The sequence below is a fragment of the Heptranchias perlo genome, unplaced genomic scaffold, assembly GCF_035084215.1.
Source record: "Heptranchias perlo isolate sHepPer1 unplaced genomic scaffold, sHepPer1.hap1 HAP1_SCAFFOLD_424, whole genome shotgun sequence".
NCBI classification, from domain to species: domain Eukaryota; kingdom Metazoa; phylum Chordata; class Chondrichthyes; order Hexanchiformes; family Hexanchidae; genus Heptranchias; species Heptranchias perlo.
Window position 1 is genome coordinate 53,322 of NW_027139436.1, and position 16,381 is coordinate 69,702.

At 38.8% G+C, this 16,381-nt stretch overlaps 2 protein-coding genes across 2 annotated transcripts in view; one reads left to right on the forward strand and one right to left on the reverse strand.

The window, feature by feature from the left end:
• Nucleotides 1-16,381, reverse strand: part of LOC137312351 (uncharacterized) — a 107,293-nt gene that overhangs the window by 14,494 nt on the left and 76,418 nt on the right. The window lies entirely within an intron of this gene.
• On the forward strand, nucleotides 1,394-14,938 carry LOC137312349 (probable G-protein coupled receptor 139). Its single transcript, XM_067978921.1, has 2 exons — nucleotides 1,394-1,445; nucleotides 13,804-14,938. Exons 1-2 carry the CDS (start codon nucleotides 1,394-1,396, stop codon nucleotides 14,700-14,702), a joined length of 951 nt encoding a protein of 316 aa, XP_067835022.1. The 3' UTR covers nucleotides 14,703-14,938.

The window sequence follows — 16,381 nt, forward strand, 5'->3', positions numbered from 1 at the left end:
AGAGACAAACGTCGGCAGACAGAGGGAGAGACAGTACGATATTTATAAAATCCCCTTCACATTCTCTCGATGTCGGAAAGCTCCTCACTGTCAATGAGTTACGAACTGTTTAACCCATTCCCTGGCCTTCCTCTGTCCGCCTCTTTTCGAGGCAGACAGACCCAGTTGAAGAGCTCCCACTGGCTCAGGCCCCTCTGTCGCAGGGGGCTCCTCCTGTGCTGTCATTTCACTGACACCCCCAGCAGCCCCTCGACATCTGGTGCTATTACACCGACACCCAGTGGCCCACGGTTATTATCACAAGGAACCAGCTGCCTTTAGTGTGGCTTCTGCAGTATGTAAGAATATTTACAGGGAGATCCAGAGACTGGCCCAATATTTCCAGGAGGACCCATAGACTTGCCAATATTGACCGGGGTATCCAGAGATTGCCCCAATATTCACAGGGTGGTCTCCACACTGACTTGTAAAATGGTTCAGTTTCCATCTCTGATCGTAAACCCAACCCTTGAGAAGTGGGGAGAAACTCTCTGAAATTAAAGGATTTCACTCAGAAATAATCTGTAGCGTACCTGTTATCAATAATCTGTATTGAGTGGAATGCAATGAGGCACCCTCGAGTGTCATGAACTGTAATTATGTCCAATGTCTTCATTGAACTGTACTTGATGTAACCTGTAAATTGTATGATCTGTATTGTGTACGTTTGGAATGTGATATGACAACTGTATTGTATGCATTGCAGCAAATTTTATGAATGAAGTATTTTTTTTGAACAAAAAAATCTGCAGTCTGTAAATGAAACTGTTCTCCCTTCACATCAGTGCTGTCAGACTGAGGGTCTCATAGTTTCTGCTCTTCCAAATATTTATTAAAATAATACACTGGGCTTTGGGCTTTCAATCTGTGTAATATTTGGTTAAATATATGTTGTGATATAAAAAGTGTGGGGTTTAAAGTTGTTCAAACTGAATCTGTTTGTTCAGTGACTGTAATTAATGTCAGTCTCCATGGGCCCTAATTGTGTCACTGGAGTGTTTCTCTCTGCTAGAAATAAGCGACTCCTTTCACCGTGTTATCACAGAGTGTCAGTGGGAGCATCACCTCCGGCACTAACAGGGATCAGAGAGAGGGAAAGAATAGATCGGGATCGGCAATGGATCAGAATCTGGGAAGGATAGATTGGAATGTTACAACACTGGGTCGTAATCTGGGAAGGATAGATTGTAATGTTACAACACTGGGTCGTAATCTGGGAAGGATAGATTGTAATGTTACAACACTGGGTCGTAACCTGGGAAGGATAGTTCACCGCAGTCCATTCTGGATGATTCAATATCTGTTTGAAGATTATGATTCAATACCATTAAGCAATCGGATAAGTTATGTGCTTATGGGGATACAAGTAATTTACTATCCCCTCCTCGCTGCTGTCGGTGTCACTGGTAAGCCTCAAAACCCAGTTATTAATTCTATAAAGCATATTTCAATTGATTATTATTCTTGTCATTTAAAAGTCCCACACTTGCCTCTGTTGGAGATCCTGGTAAGTCTCTATTTCCAGTTATTAATTCTAGAAAGCATATTTCAATGGATTATTATTCTTGTCATTTAAAAGTCCCACACTTGCCTCTGTTGGAGATCCTGGGAAGTCTCAATCTCCAGTTATTAATTCTATAAACCATATTTCACTGTATTATTATTCTTGTTATTTTAAGGTCCCACACTTGCCTCTATTGGAGATCCTGGGAAGTCTCCATATCCAGTTATTAATTCTATAAACCATATTTCAGTGTATTACTGCCCTGGTCATTTCCTGACCCACACTCGCTGCTGTTCGAGTTGATTGTAAGTCTCTATATTCAGCTTAAAAATTAGAGGGGATCCCCGGGATGGGAGATAAAATTATAGGGGGACCGGGGATGGTAAAAATATGTTCATGGGAATCATCAGTTTGTGAGATTTAAGATTTAGAGGAGTTCCAGAGAAGGTACTAATGTTCACAGAGAGATCTAGAGATTGTACTCATATTTAAAAGGGATCCAGAGATTGTAATAATATTTACAGGTAATCCAGAGATTGTACTAATATTTACAGGGGATCCAGAGATTGTACTAATATTTAAAGGTGATCCAGAGACTGCACTAATATTTACAGGGGATCCAGAGATTGTACTAATATTTACAGGGGATCCAGAGATTGTCCTAATATTTACAGGTGATCCAGAGACTGCACTAATATTTACAGGAGATCCAGAGATTGTACTAATATTTACAGGTGATCCAGAGACTGCACTAATATTTACAGGGGATCCAGAGATTGTACTAATATTTACAGGGGATCCAGAAATTGTACTAATATTTACAGGTGATCCAGAGATTGTACGAATAGTTACAGGGGATCCAGAGATTGTACTAATATTTACAGGGGATCCAGAGATTGTATTAATATTTACAGAGTATCGACAGAGTGTACTAATATTTACAGGGGATCCAGAGATTGTACCAATATTTACAGGGGATCCAGAGACTGTACTAATATTTACAGGAGATCCAGAGATTACACCAATATTTACAGAGGATCCAGAGATTGTACTAATATTTACAGGGGAGCCAGAGATTGCATTAATATTTACAGGGGATGCAGTGATTGTACCAATATTTACAGTGGATCCAGAGATTGTACTAATATTTACAGGGGAGCCAGAGATAGCATTAATATTTACAGGGGATGCAGTGATTGTACCAATATTTACAGTGGATCCAGAGATTGTACTAATATTAATAGGGGTTCCAGAGAATGTAGTAATATTTACAGGGGATCCAGAGATTGTACTAATATTTACAGGGGATCCAGAGATTGTACTAATATTTACAGTGGATCCAGAGATTGTACAGATATTAACCGGTGATGTTGAGATTCTTCTAACATTTACAGGGGATTCAGAAATTGTACGAATATTTATGGGGGAGCCAGAGATTGCACGAATATTTACAGGTGATCCAGAGATTGTACTAATATTGACAGGGGTTACAGAGATTGTACTAATATTTACAGGGGTTCCAGAGATTGTACTAATATTAATAGCTGATTCAGAGATTGTACTAATATTTACAGGGGATCCAGAGATTGTACGAATATTTACAGGGGATCCAGAGATTATACTAATATTTACAGGGGATCCAGAGATTGTATTAATATTTACAGGGGTTCCAGAGATTGTACTAATATTAATAGCTGATTCAGAGATTGTACTAATATTTACAGGGGTTCCAGAGATTGTACTAATATTAATAGCTGATTCAGAGATTGTACTAATATTTACAGGGGATCCAGAGATTGTACTAATATTTACAGGGGATCCAGAGATTGTACTAATATTTACAGGAGATCCAGAGATTGTACGAATATTTATAGGGGATCCAGAGATTGTACTAATATTTACAGGGGATCCAGAGATTGTACTAATATTTACAGGTGATCCAGAGATTGTACGAATAGTTGCAGGGGATCCAGAGATTGTACTAATATTTACAGGGGATCCAAAGAATGTACTAATATTTACAGGGGATCCAGAGATTACACTAATATTTACAGAGGATCCAGAGATTGTACTAATATTTACAGGGGAGCCAGAGATTGCATTAATATTTACAGGGGATGCAGTGATTGTACTAATATTAATAGGGATCCAGAGAATGTACTAATATTTACAGGGGATCCAGAGATTGTACTAATATTTACAGTGGATCCAGAGATTGTACTAATATTAATAGGGATCCAGAGAATGTACTAATATTTACAGGGGATCCAGAGATTGTACTAATATTAATAGGGATCCAGAGATTGTACTAATATTTACAGTGGATCCAGAGATTGTACTAATATTTACAGGGGATCCAGAGAATGTACTAATATTTACAGGGGATCCAGAGATTGTACAGATATTAACCGGTGATGTTGAGATTCTTCTAACATTTACAGGGGATCCAGAGATTGTACTAATATTGACAGGGGTTACAGAGATTGTACGAATAGTAATAGCTGATTCAGAGATTGTACTAATATTTACAGGGGATCCAGAGATTGCACTAATATTTAAAGGTGACCCAGAGATTGTACTAATATTGACAGGGAATCCCGAGATTGTACTAATATTTACAGGAGATCCAGAGATTGTACGAATAAATACAGGGGATCCAGAGATTGTACTAATTTTTAGAGGTGACCCAGAGATTGTACAAATATTTACAGAGAGGTCCAGTGATTGTACTGATATTTAGAGGGGATCCAGAGATTGTACTAATATTTACAGGGGAGCCAGAGATTGTACGAATATTTACAGGGGATCCAGAGATTGTACTAATATTAACAGGTGATCCAGAGATTGTATTAATATTTACAGGGGATCTAGTGATTGTACTAATATTTACAGAGAGTTCCAGAGATTGTATTAATATTTACTGGGGTTCCAGAGATTGTACTAATATTGACAGGGGATCCAGAGATTGTACGAATATTTACAGAGGATCCAGAGATTGTACTAATATTTACAGGGGATCCAGAGATTGCATTAATATTTACAGGGGATCTAGTGATTGTACTAATATTTACCGAGAGTTCCAGAGATTGTATTAATATTTACTGGGGTTCCAGAGATTGTACTAATATTGACAGGGGATCCAGAGATTGTACAAATATTTACAGAGGATGCAGAGATTGTTCTAATATTGGCAGGGGATCCAGAGATTGTACTAATATTTAGAGGGGAGCCAGAGATTGCATAAAAATTTTCAGGCGATCCAGAGATTGTACCAATATTTACAGAGGATCCAGAGATTGTACTAATATTTACAGGAGATCCAGAGATTGCACTTATAATTACAGTGGATCCAGAGATTATACTAATATTTAAAGAGGATCCAGAGATTATACTTATTTTGACAGGGGATCCAGAGATTGTACGAATATTACAGGGGATCCAGAGATTGCACTAATATTTACAGAGGATCCAGAGATTGTACTAATATTTACAGAGGATCCAGAGATTGTACTAATATTAACAGGGGATCCAGAGATTGTATTAACGTTCACAGGGGATCCAGAGATTGTACTAATATTTACAGGGGATCCAGAGATTGTACTAATATTTACAGGGGATCCAGAGATTGCATTAATATTTTCAGGGGATCCAGAGATTGTACTAATATTTACAGGGGATCCAGAGATTGTACTAATAATTACAGGGGATCCAGAGATTCTACTAATATTGACAGGGGATCCAGAGATTGTACTAATATTTACAGAGGATCTAGAGATTGTACTAATATTGACAGGGGATCCAGAGATTATACTAATATTCACAGAGGATCTAGAGATTGTACTAATTATGACAGGGGATCCAGAGATTACACTAATATTTACAGAGGATCCAGAGATTGTACCAATATTTACAGGGAAGCCAGAGATTGCAGTAATATTTTCAGGGGATCCAGAGATTGTACTAATATTTACAGAGGATCCAGAGATTGTACCAATATTTCCAGGAGATCCAGAGATTGCACTAATATTTACAGAGGATCCACAGATTATACTAATATTTACAGAGGATCCAGAGCTTATACTAATTTTGACAGGGGATCCAGACATTGTACGAATATTACAGGGGATCCAGAGATTGGACTAATATTTACAGGGGATCCAGAGATTTTACAAATATTAACAGGGGATCCAGAGATTGTGCTAATATTTACAGGGGTTCCAGAGATTGTACTGATATTTACAGAGGATCCAGAGATTGTACTAATATTAACAGGGGATCCAGAGATTGTACTAATATTTCCAGGGGATCCAGAGATTGTACTAATATTTAAGGAGGATCCAGAGATTGCATTAATATTTTAAGAGGTCCAGTGATTGTACTGATATTTAGAGGGGATCCAGAGATTGTACTAATATTTGCAGGTAATCCAGAGATTGTACTAATATTGACAGCGGATCCAGAGATTGTACTAATATTTGCAGGGGATCCAGAGATTGTGCCAATATTTACAGGGGATCCAGAGATTGTACTAATATTTACAGGGGATCCAGCGATTGTGCCAATATTTACAGGGGATCCAGAGATTGTAATAATATTTGCAGTGGATCCAGAGATTGTACCAATATTTACATGGGAGCTAGAGATTGCATTAATATTTTAAGAGGATCCAGAGATTGTACTGATATTTACAGGGGATCCAGAGATTGTAGTAATATTTGCAGGGGAGCCAGAGATTGCATTAATATTTTCTGGGGATCCCGATATTGTACTAATATTTACAGAGGATCCAGAGATTGTACTAATATTTACAGGGGATCCAGAGATTGTACCAATATTTACAGGGGATCCGGAGATTGTACCAATACTTAAAGGGGAGCCAGAGATTGCATTAATATTTTCAGGGGATCCAGAGATTGTACTAATATTTACAGAGGATCCAGAGATTATACCAATTTTGACAGGGGATCCAGAGATTGTACTAATATTTACAGAGAGTTCCAGTGATTGTCCTAATATTTACTCAAGATCCAGAGATTGCACTAATATTTACAGTGGATCCAGAGATTGTACCAATATTTACAGTGGCTCCAGAGATTTTATTGATATTTACAGGGGATCCAGAGATTGTACCAATATTTACAGTTGATCCAGAGATTGTACAAATATTAACAGGTGATCCAGAGATTGTACTAATATTTACAGTGGATCCAGAGATTTTATTGATATTTACAGGGGATCCAGAAATTGTACTAATATTTACAGGAGATCCAGAGATTGCACTAATATTTACAGGGGATCCAGAGATTACACTAATATTTACAGTGGATCCAGAGATTATACTAATTTTGACAGGGGATCCAGAGATTGTACGAATATTACAGGGGATCCAGAGTTTGTACTAAAATTTACAGAGGATCCAGAGATTGTACTAATATTTACAGGGGATCCAGAGATTGTATTAATAATTACAGCGGATCCAGAGATTGTACTAATATTTACAGGGGAGCCAGAGATTGCATTAATATTTTCAGGGGATCCAGAGATTGTACTAATATTTCCAGGAGATCCAGAGATTGCACTAATATTTACAGAGGATCCACAGATTATACTAATATTTACAGAGGATCCAGAGCTTATACTAATTTTGACAGAGGATCCAGACATTGTACGAATATGACAGGGGATCCAGAGATTGGACTAATATTTACAGGGGATCCAGAGATTTTACTAATATTAACAGGGGATCCAGAGATTGTGCTAATATTTACAGGAGATCCAGAGATTGTACTAATATTTACAGTGGATCCAGACATTGTACTAATATTTACAGGAGATCCAGAGATTGTACGAATATTTACAGTGGATCCAGAGATTGCACTAATATTTACAGAGAGTTCCAGTGATTGTACTAATATTTACAGGTGATCCAGAGATTGTACTCATCTTTACAAGTGATCCAAAGATTGTACTAATATTTACAGGGGATCCAGTGATTGTACTAATATTTACAGGGGATCCAGAGAATGTACTAATATTTACAGGAGTTCCAGAGATTGTACTAATATTTACAGTGGATCCAGAAATTGTACTAATATTTACAGGGGATCCAGAGATTGTACTAATATTCACAGGGGATCCAGAGATTGAATTAATATTTACAGGGTATCCAGTGATTCTACTAATATTCCAGGGGATCCAGAGAATGCACTAATATTTACAGGGGATCCAGAGATTGTACTAATATTAATAGGGATCCAGAGATTGTACTAATATTTACAGTGGATCCAGAGATTGTACTAATATTTACAGGGGATCCAGAGAATGTACTAATATTTACAGGGGATCCAGAGATTGTACAGATATTAACCGGTGATGTTGAGATTCTTCTAACATTTACAGGGGATCCAGAGATTGTACTAATATTGACAGGGGTTACAGAGATTGTACGAATAGTAATAGCTGATTCAGAGATTGTACTAATATTTACAGGGGATCCAGAGATTGCACTAATATTTAAAGGTGACCCAGAGATTGTACTAATATTGACAGGGAATCCCGAGATTGTACTAATATTTACAGGAGATCCAGAGATTGTACGAATAAATACAGGGGATCCAGAGATTGTACTAATTTTTAGAGGTGACCCAGAGATTGTACAAATATTTACAGAGAGGTCCAGTGATTGTACTGATATTTAGAGGGGATCCAGAGATTGTACTAATATTTACAGGGGAGCCAGAGATTGTACGAATATTTACAGGGGATCCAGAGATTGTACTAATATTAACAGGTGATCCAGAGATTGTATTAATATTTACAGGGGATCTAGTGATTGTACTAATATTTACAGAGAGTTCCAGAGATTGTATTAATATTTACTGGGGTTCCAGAGATTGTACTAATATTGACAGGGGATCCAGAGATTGTACGAATATTTACAGAGGATCCAGAGATTGTACTAATATTTACAGGGGATCCAGAGATTGCATTAATATTTACAGGGGATCTAGTGATTGTACTAATATTTACCGAGAGTTCCAGAGATTGTATTAATATTTACTGGGGTTCCAGAGATTGTACTAATATTGACAGGGGATCCAGAGATTGTACAAATATTTACAGAGGATGCAGAGATTGTTCTAATATTGGCAGGGGATCCAGAGATTGTACTAATATTTAGAGGGGAGCCAGAGATTGCATAAAAATTTTCAGGCGATCCAGAGATTGTACCAATATTTACAGAGGATCCAGAGATTGTACTAATATTTACAGGAGATCCAGAGATTGCACTTATAATTACAGTGGATCCAGAGATTATACTAATATTTAAAGAGGATCCAGAGATTATACTTATTTTGACAGGGGATCCAGAGATTGTACGAATATTACAGGGGATCCAGAGATTGCACTAATATTTACAGAGGATCCAGAGATTGTACTAATATTTACAGAGGATCCAGAGATTGTACTAATATTAACAGGGGATCCAGAGATTGTATTAACGTTCACAGGGGATCCAGAGATTGTACTAATATTTACAGGGGATCCAGAGATTGTACTAATATTTACAGGGGATCCAGAGATTGCATTAATATTTTCAGGGGATCTAGAGATTGTACTAATATTTACAGGGGATCCAGAGATTGTACTAATAATTACAGGGGATCCAGATATTCTACTAATATTGACAGGGGATCCAGAGATTGTACTAATATTTACAGAGGATCTAGAGATTGTACTAATATTGACAGGGGATCCAGAGATTATACTAATATTCACAGAGGATCTAGAGATTGTACTAATTATGACAGGGGATCCAGAGATTACACTAATATTTACAGAGGATCCAGAGATTGTACCAATATTTACAGGGAAGCCAGAGATTGCAGTAATATTTTCAGGGGATCCAGAGATTGTACTAATATTTACAGAGGATCCAGAGATTGTACCAATATTTCCAGGAGATCCAGAGATTGCACTAATATTTACAGAGGATCCACAGATTATACTAATATTTACAGAGGATCCAGAGCTTATACTAATTTTGACAGGGGATCCAGACATTGTACGAATATTACAGGGGATCCAGAGATTGGACTAATATTTACAGGGGATCCAGAGATTTTACAAATATTAACAGGGGATCCAGAGATTGTGCTAATATTTACAGGGGTTCCAGAGATTGTACTGATATTTACAGAGGATCCAGAGATTGTACTAATATTAACAGGGGATCCAGAGATTGTACTAATATTTCCAGGGGATCCAGAGATTGTACTAATATTTAAGGAGGATCCAGAGATTGCATTAATATTTTAAGAGGTCCAGTGATTGTACTGATATTTAGAGGGGATCCAGAGATTGTACTAATATTTGCAGGTAATCCAGAGATTGTACTAATATTGACAGCGGATCCAGAGATTGTACTAATATTTGCAGGGGATCCAGAGATTGTGCCAATATTTACAGGGGATCCAGAGATTGTACTAATATTTACAGGGGATCCAGCGATTGTGCCAATATTTACAGGGGATCCAGAGATTGTAATAATATTTGCAGTGGATCCAGAGATTGTACCAATATTTACATGGGAGCTAGAGATTGCATTAATATTTTAAGAGGATCCAGAGATTGTACTGATATTTACAGGGGATCCAGAGATTGTAGTAATATTTGCAGGGGAGCCAGAGATTGCATTAATATTTTCTGGGGATCCCGATATTGTACTAATATTTACAGAGGATCCAGAGATTGTACTAATATGTACAGGGGATCCAGAGATTGTACCAATATTTACAGGGGATCCGGAGATTGTACCAATACTTAAAGGGGAGCCAGAGATTGCATTAATATTTTCAGGGGATCCAGAGATTGTGCTAATATTTACAGAGGATCCAGAGATTATACCAATTTTGACAGGGGATCCAGAGATTGTACTAATATTTACAGAGAGTTCCAGTGATTGTCCTAATATTTACTCAAGATCCAGAGATTGCACTAATATTTACAGTGGATCCAGAGATTGTACCAATATTTACAGTGGCTCCAGAGATTTTATTGATATTTACAGGGGATCCAGAGATTGTACCAATATTTACAGTTGATCCAGAGATTGTACAAATATTAACAGGTGATCCAGAGATTGTACTAATATTTACAGTGGATCCAGAGATTTTATTGATATTTACAGGGGATCCAGAAATTGTACTAATATTTACAGGAGATCCAGAGATTGCACTAATATTTACAGGGGATCCAGAGATTACACTAATATTTACATAGGATCCAGAGATTATACTAATTTTGACAGGGGATCCAGAGATTGTACGAATATTACAGGGGATCCAGAGTTTGTACTAAAATTTACAGAGGATCCAGAGATTGTACTAATATTTACAGGGGATCCAGAGATTGTATTAATAATTACAGCGGATCCAGAGATTGTACTAATATTTACAGGGGAGCCAGAGATTGCATTAATATTTTCAGGGGATCCAGAGATTGTACTAATATTTCCAGGAGATCCAGAGATTGCACTAATATTTACAGAGGATCCACAGATTATACTAATATTTACAGAGGATCCAGAGCTTATACTAATTTTGACAGAGGATCCAGACATTGTACGAATATGACAGGGGATCCAGAGATTGGACTAATATTTACAGGGGATCCAGAGATTTTACTAATATTAACAGGGGATCCAGAGATTGTGCTAATATTTACAGGAGATCCAGAGATTGTACTAATATTTACAGTGGATCCAGACATTGTACTAATATTTACAGGAGATCCAGAGATTGTACGAATATTTACAGTGGATCCAGAGATTGCACTAATATTTACAGAGAGTTCCAGTGATTGTACTAATATTTACAGGTGATCCAGAGATTGTACTCATCTTTACAAGTGATCCAAAGATTGTACTAATATTTACAGGGGATCCAGTGATTGTACTAATATTTACAGGGGATCCAGAGAATGTACTAATATTTACAGGAGTTCCAGAGATTGTACTAATATTTACAGTGGATCCAGAAATTGTACTAATATTTACAGGGGATCCAGAGATTGTACTAATATTCACAGGGGATCCAGAGATTGAATTAATATTTACAGGGTATCCAGTGATTCTACTAATATTCCAGGGGATCCAGAGAATGCACTAATATTTGCAGAGAGGTCCGGTGATTGTTGTGATATTTTCAGGGGATCCAGAGATTGTACTAATGTTTACAGCGGATCCAGAGATTGTACAAATATTTACAGGGGATCCAGAGATTGTACTAATATTTACAGGGGATCCAGAGATTGTACTAATATTTCCAGGAGATCCAGAGATTGCACTAATATTTACAGAGGATCCACAGATTATACTAATATTTACAGAGGATCCAGAGCTTATACTAATTTTGACAGGGGATCCAGACATTGTACGAATATGACAGGGGATCCAGAGATTGGACTAATATTTACAGGGGATCCAGAGATTTTTCGAATATTAACAGGGGATCCAGAGATTGTGCTAATATTTACAGGGGTTCCAGAGATTGTACTAATATTTACAGAGGATCCTGAGATTGTACTAATATTAACAGGGGATCCAGAGATTGTACTAATATTTCCAGGGGATCCAGAGATTGTACTAATATTTAAGGAGGATCCAGAGATTGTACTAATGTTTACAGAGGTCCAGTGATTGTACTGATATGTAGAGGGGATCCAGAGATTGTTCTAATATTTGCAGGTAATCCAGAGATTGTACTAATATTGACAGCGGATCCAGAGATTGTACTAATATTTACAGGGGATCCAGAGATTGTGCCAATATTTACAGGGGATCCAGAGATTGTAATAATATTTACAGTGGATCCAGAGATTGTACCAATATTTACATGGGAGCCAGAGATTGCATTAATATTTTCAGAGGATCCAGAGATTGTACTAATATTTACAGGGGAGCCAGAGATTGTACTAATATTTACAGAGAGTTCCAGTGATTGTACTAATATTTACAGGGGATCCAGAGATTATAGCAATATTTACAGTTGATCCAGAGATTGTACAAATATTAACAGGTGATCCAGAGATTGACTTCATATTTACAGGGCATCCAGTGATTGTACTGATATTTACACAGGATCCAGAGATTGTATGAATATTTACAGGGGATCCAGAGATTGTACTAATAATTACAGGGGAGCCAGAGATTGTAATAATATTAACAGGGGATCCAGAGATTTTATTAATACAATAGGGGATCCAGAGATTGTACTAATATTTACAGGGGATCCAGAGATTTTATTAATACAGCAGGGGATCCAGAGATTGTACTTATATTTACAGGGGATCCAGAGATTGTACTAATATTTACAGGGGATCCAGAGATTTTATTGATACAACAGGGGATCCAGAGATTGTACTCATATTTACAGGGGATCCAGAGATTGTACTAATATTGACAGGGGATCCAGAGATTGTACGAATATTTCCTGGGGATCCAGAGATTGTACTAATGTTTACAGGAGTTCCAGAGATTGTACAAATATTTACAGGGGATCCAGCGATTTTATTAGTATAACAGGGGATCCAGAGATTGTACAAATATTTACATGGGATCCAGAGATTGTACTGATATTTACATGGGATTCAGAGATTGTACTAATATTTACAGGGGATCCAGAGATTTTATTAATACAACAGGGGATCCAGAGATTGTACGAATATTTACAGGGGATCCAGAGATTGTACTTATATTTAGAGGGGATCCAGAGATTGTACTAATATTTAAAGGGGATCCAGAGATTGTATGAATACAACAGGGGTTCCAGAGATTTTACTAATATTTACAGGGGATCCAGAGATTGTACTAATATTTGCAGGGGATCCAGAGATTGCACTAATATTTACAGGGGATCCAGAGATTGTACTAATATTTACAGGGGACCCAGTGATTGTACTAATATTTACAGAGGATCCAGAGATTGTACTAATATTTACAGGTGATCCAGTGATTGCACTAATCTTTACAGGGGATCGAGAGATTGTACTAATATTGACAGGGGATCCAGAGATTGTACTAATCTTTACAGGGGATCGAGAGATTGTACTAATATTGACAGGGGATCCAGAGATTGTACTAATATTGAGGGATGATCCAGTGATTGTACTAATATTTGCAGGTGACCCAGAGATTGTACTAATATTTACAGGGGATCCAGCCTAATGTATAATTTTCTGCTTCTTTCCTTTCCTTCCAGTGAACTTATTGACGATTGTGATCTTGTCTCGGGGAAAGTGCGGACTCTCCAAATGTGTCACTCTCTACCTGGTTGCCATGGCAGCGGGGGATCTACTGGTCGTTATCACCGATCTGATCCTCAGGCAGATTCCGATTGTGTTTTACATTTATTTCTACTTCCTCTGGTCCATCCCCGTGTGTAATATCCACGCTGTCCTACTTTTCGCAGCCACTGACTGTTCTGTCTGGTTCACCGTCTCTTTCACCTTTGATCGATTTGTGGCCATTTGTTGCCAGAAGCTGAAAACTAAATATTGCTCCGAGAGGACGGCGTCTGTGGTTCTGGGAACAGTGACTGTGCTGAGCTGTTTGAAGAGTATTCCCTGGTATTTTATGTTTACACGTTGGTATACACTAATCAATGAGCCCTGGTTCTGTGCTGTAACACCCAGTGTTATGATTTCACCGATATGGGGAGTATTCGAACTCCTCCATAATATCCTCACCCCGTGTGTCCCATTTATTCTGGTTCTGCTGCTCAATGCTTTCACCGTCAGACACATTTTCGAGGCCAACAGAGCCCGCAGGAGACTCCGGGGCCACAGCAGTGGGGAGAGCCCCAGTGACCCAGAGATGGAAAGCCGAAGGAAATCCATCATTTTACTGTTTGTTATATCAGGGAACTTTATCCTGTTATGGGCCCTGTTTATGGTGTATTCGATGTGGAATCGGATGTTGTGGTTGGGGTTTAGGTCTGTAATTCTACCTAACGTTATACAAGAAATGGGGTTCATGCTCCAGCTCTTGAGTTGCTGCACAAACACTTGTATTTATGCCGTGACACAGACTAAATTCAGAGAGCAGTTGAAGAATGTGGTGAAATATCCTTTTACTGTCATTGTGAAATTCATTAAATAATGAGAGGATCTGAAGACTTTCTAAGAGCAGAGTCAGTTCTGTGTCGTACGGTGTCTGATTCTCTCTCCACCAGGCCGCGGTGCTGGAAACACCGTCTATTCTGCAATCACTGAAACCTTTATAAACGGAGGCTATTTATCAACTCATTTTACAGAGTTTCTCAAAGTTTATATCTCATGAAAGGACAAGTTGTAAAATAATATGTGGCTCCTGATCGCACCAAAAGTTTGACCATATTGGAGAAATAAAATGTTAATAAAATAAACTAAATACAAGCAATCGGTGATCAGTGTGTTAATGGGACGGGAGGTCGAGGAGGTCCCAGGACTGTAGGTGTCGGTGATCAGTGTGTTAATGGGACGGGAGGAAGAGGAGATCCCAGGACTGTCAGTGTCGGTGATCAGTGTGTTAATGGGACGGGAGGGAGAGGAGATCCCAGGACTGTTGGTGTCGGTGATCAGTGTGTTAATGGGGCGGGAGGTAGAGGAGATCCAGACTGTTGGTGTCGGTGATCAGTGTGTTAATGGGACGGGAGGTGGAGGAGATCAGTGTGTTAATGGGGCGGGAGGGAGAGGAGATCCCAGGACTGTCTGTGTCATTGATCTCCGACCCCCCCATGGGAGAGAGAGAGAGAGAGAGACCAACAGAGTGAGATTGATAAAGGTAAGACTGAGTGCAGTGAGAGAGAGAGAGAGAAAGACACCAACAGAGGGAGATTGATAAAGGTGAGACTGAGTGTAGTGATGGAGAGAGAGAGACACCAACAGAGGGAGGTTGATCAAGGTGAGACTGAGTGCAGTGATGGAGAGAGAGAGAGACACCAACAGAGGGAGATTGATAAAGGTTAGACTGAGTGCAGAGAGAGAGAGAGACACACACACCAACAGAGGGAGATTGATCAAGGTGAGACTGAGTGCAGTGATGGAGAGAGAGACACACACCAACAGAGGGAGATTGATAAAGGTGAGACTGAGTGCAGTGATGGAGAGAGAGAGAGACACCAACAGAGGGAGATTGATAAAGGTGAGACTGAGTGCAGTGATGGAGAGAGAGACACACCAACAGAGTGAGATTGATAAAGGTAAGACTGAGTGCAGTGAGAGAGAGAGAGAGAGAAAGACACCAGCAGAGGGAGATTGATCAAGGTGAGACTGAGTGCAGTGATGGAGAGAGAGAGAGAGACACCAACAGAGGGAGATTGATAAAGGTAAGACTGAGTGCAGAGAGAGAGACACACACCAACAGAGGGAGATTGAAAAAGGTGAGACTGAGTGCAGTGATGGAGAGAGAGAGAGAGAGAGACACCAACAGAGGGAGATTGATAAAGGTAAGACTGAGTGCAGAGAGAGAGACACACACCAACAGAGGGAGATTGAAAAAGGTGAGACTGAGTGCAGTGATGGGGAGAGAGAGAGACACCAATAGAGGGAGATTGATAAAGGTGAGACTGAGAACAGTGATAGAGAGAGAGAGACACCAACAGAGGGAGATTGATCAAGGTGAGACTGAGCACAGTGATAGAGAGAGAGAGACACCAACAGAGGGAGATTGCCATCTGGGTGAATTGAAGGAAAGAGAGACTTGCATTTCTGCAGCACCTTTCAGAACATCATGACGTCCCAAAGTGCTTGACATCCAATGAAATAGTTTTGAAGTGTCGTCGCTGTTGTTGGAAACGC

Excerpts from the sequence above, each read along its gene's own strand:
- LOC137312349 (XM_067978921.1), top strand. The coding sequence starts at position 1,394 with ATGGGGATACAAGTAATTTACTATCCCCTCCTCGCTGCTGTCGGTGTC. Across the intron at positions 1,446-13,803 it reads CGCTGCTGTCGGTGTCACTG|TGAACTTATTGACGATTGTG; the intron begins GTAAGCCTCAAA and ends CTTTCCTTCCAG.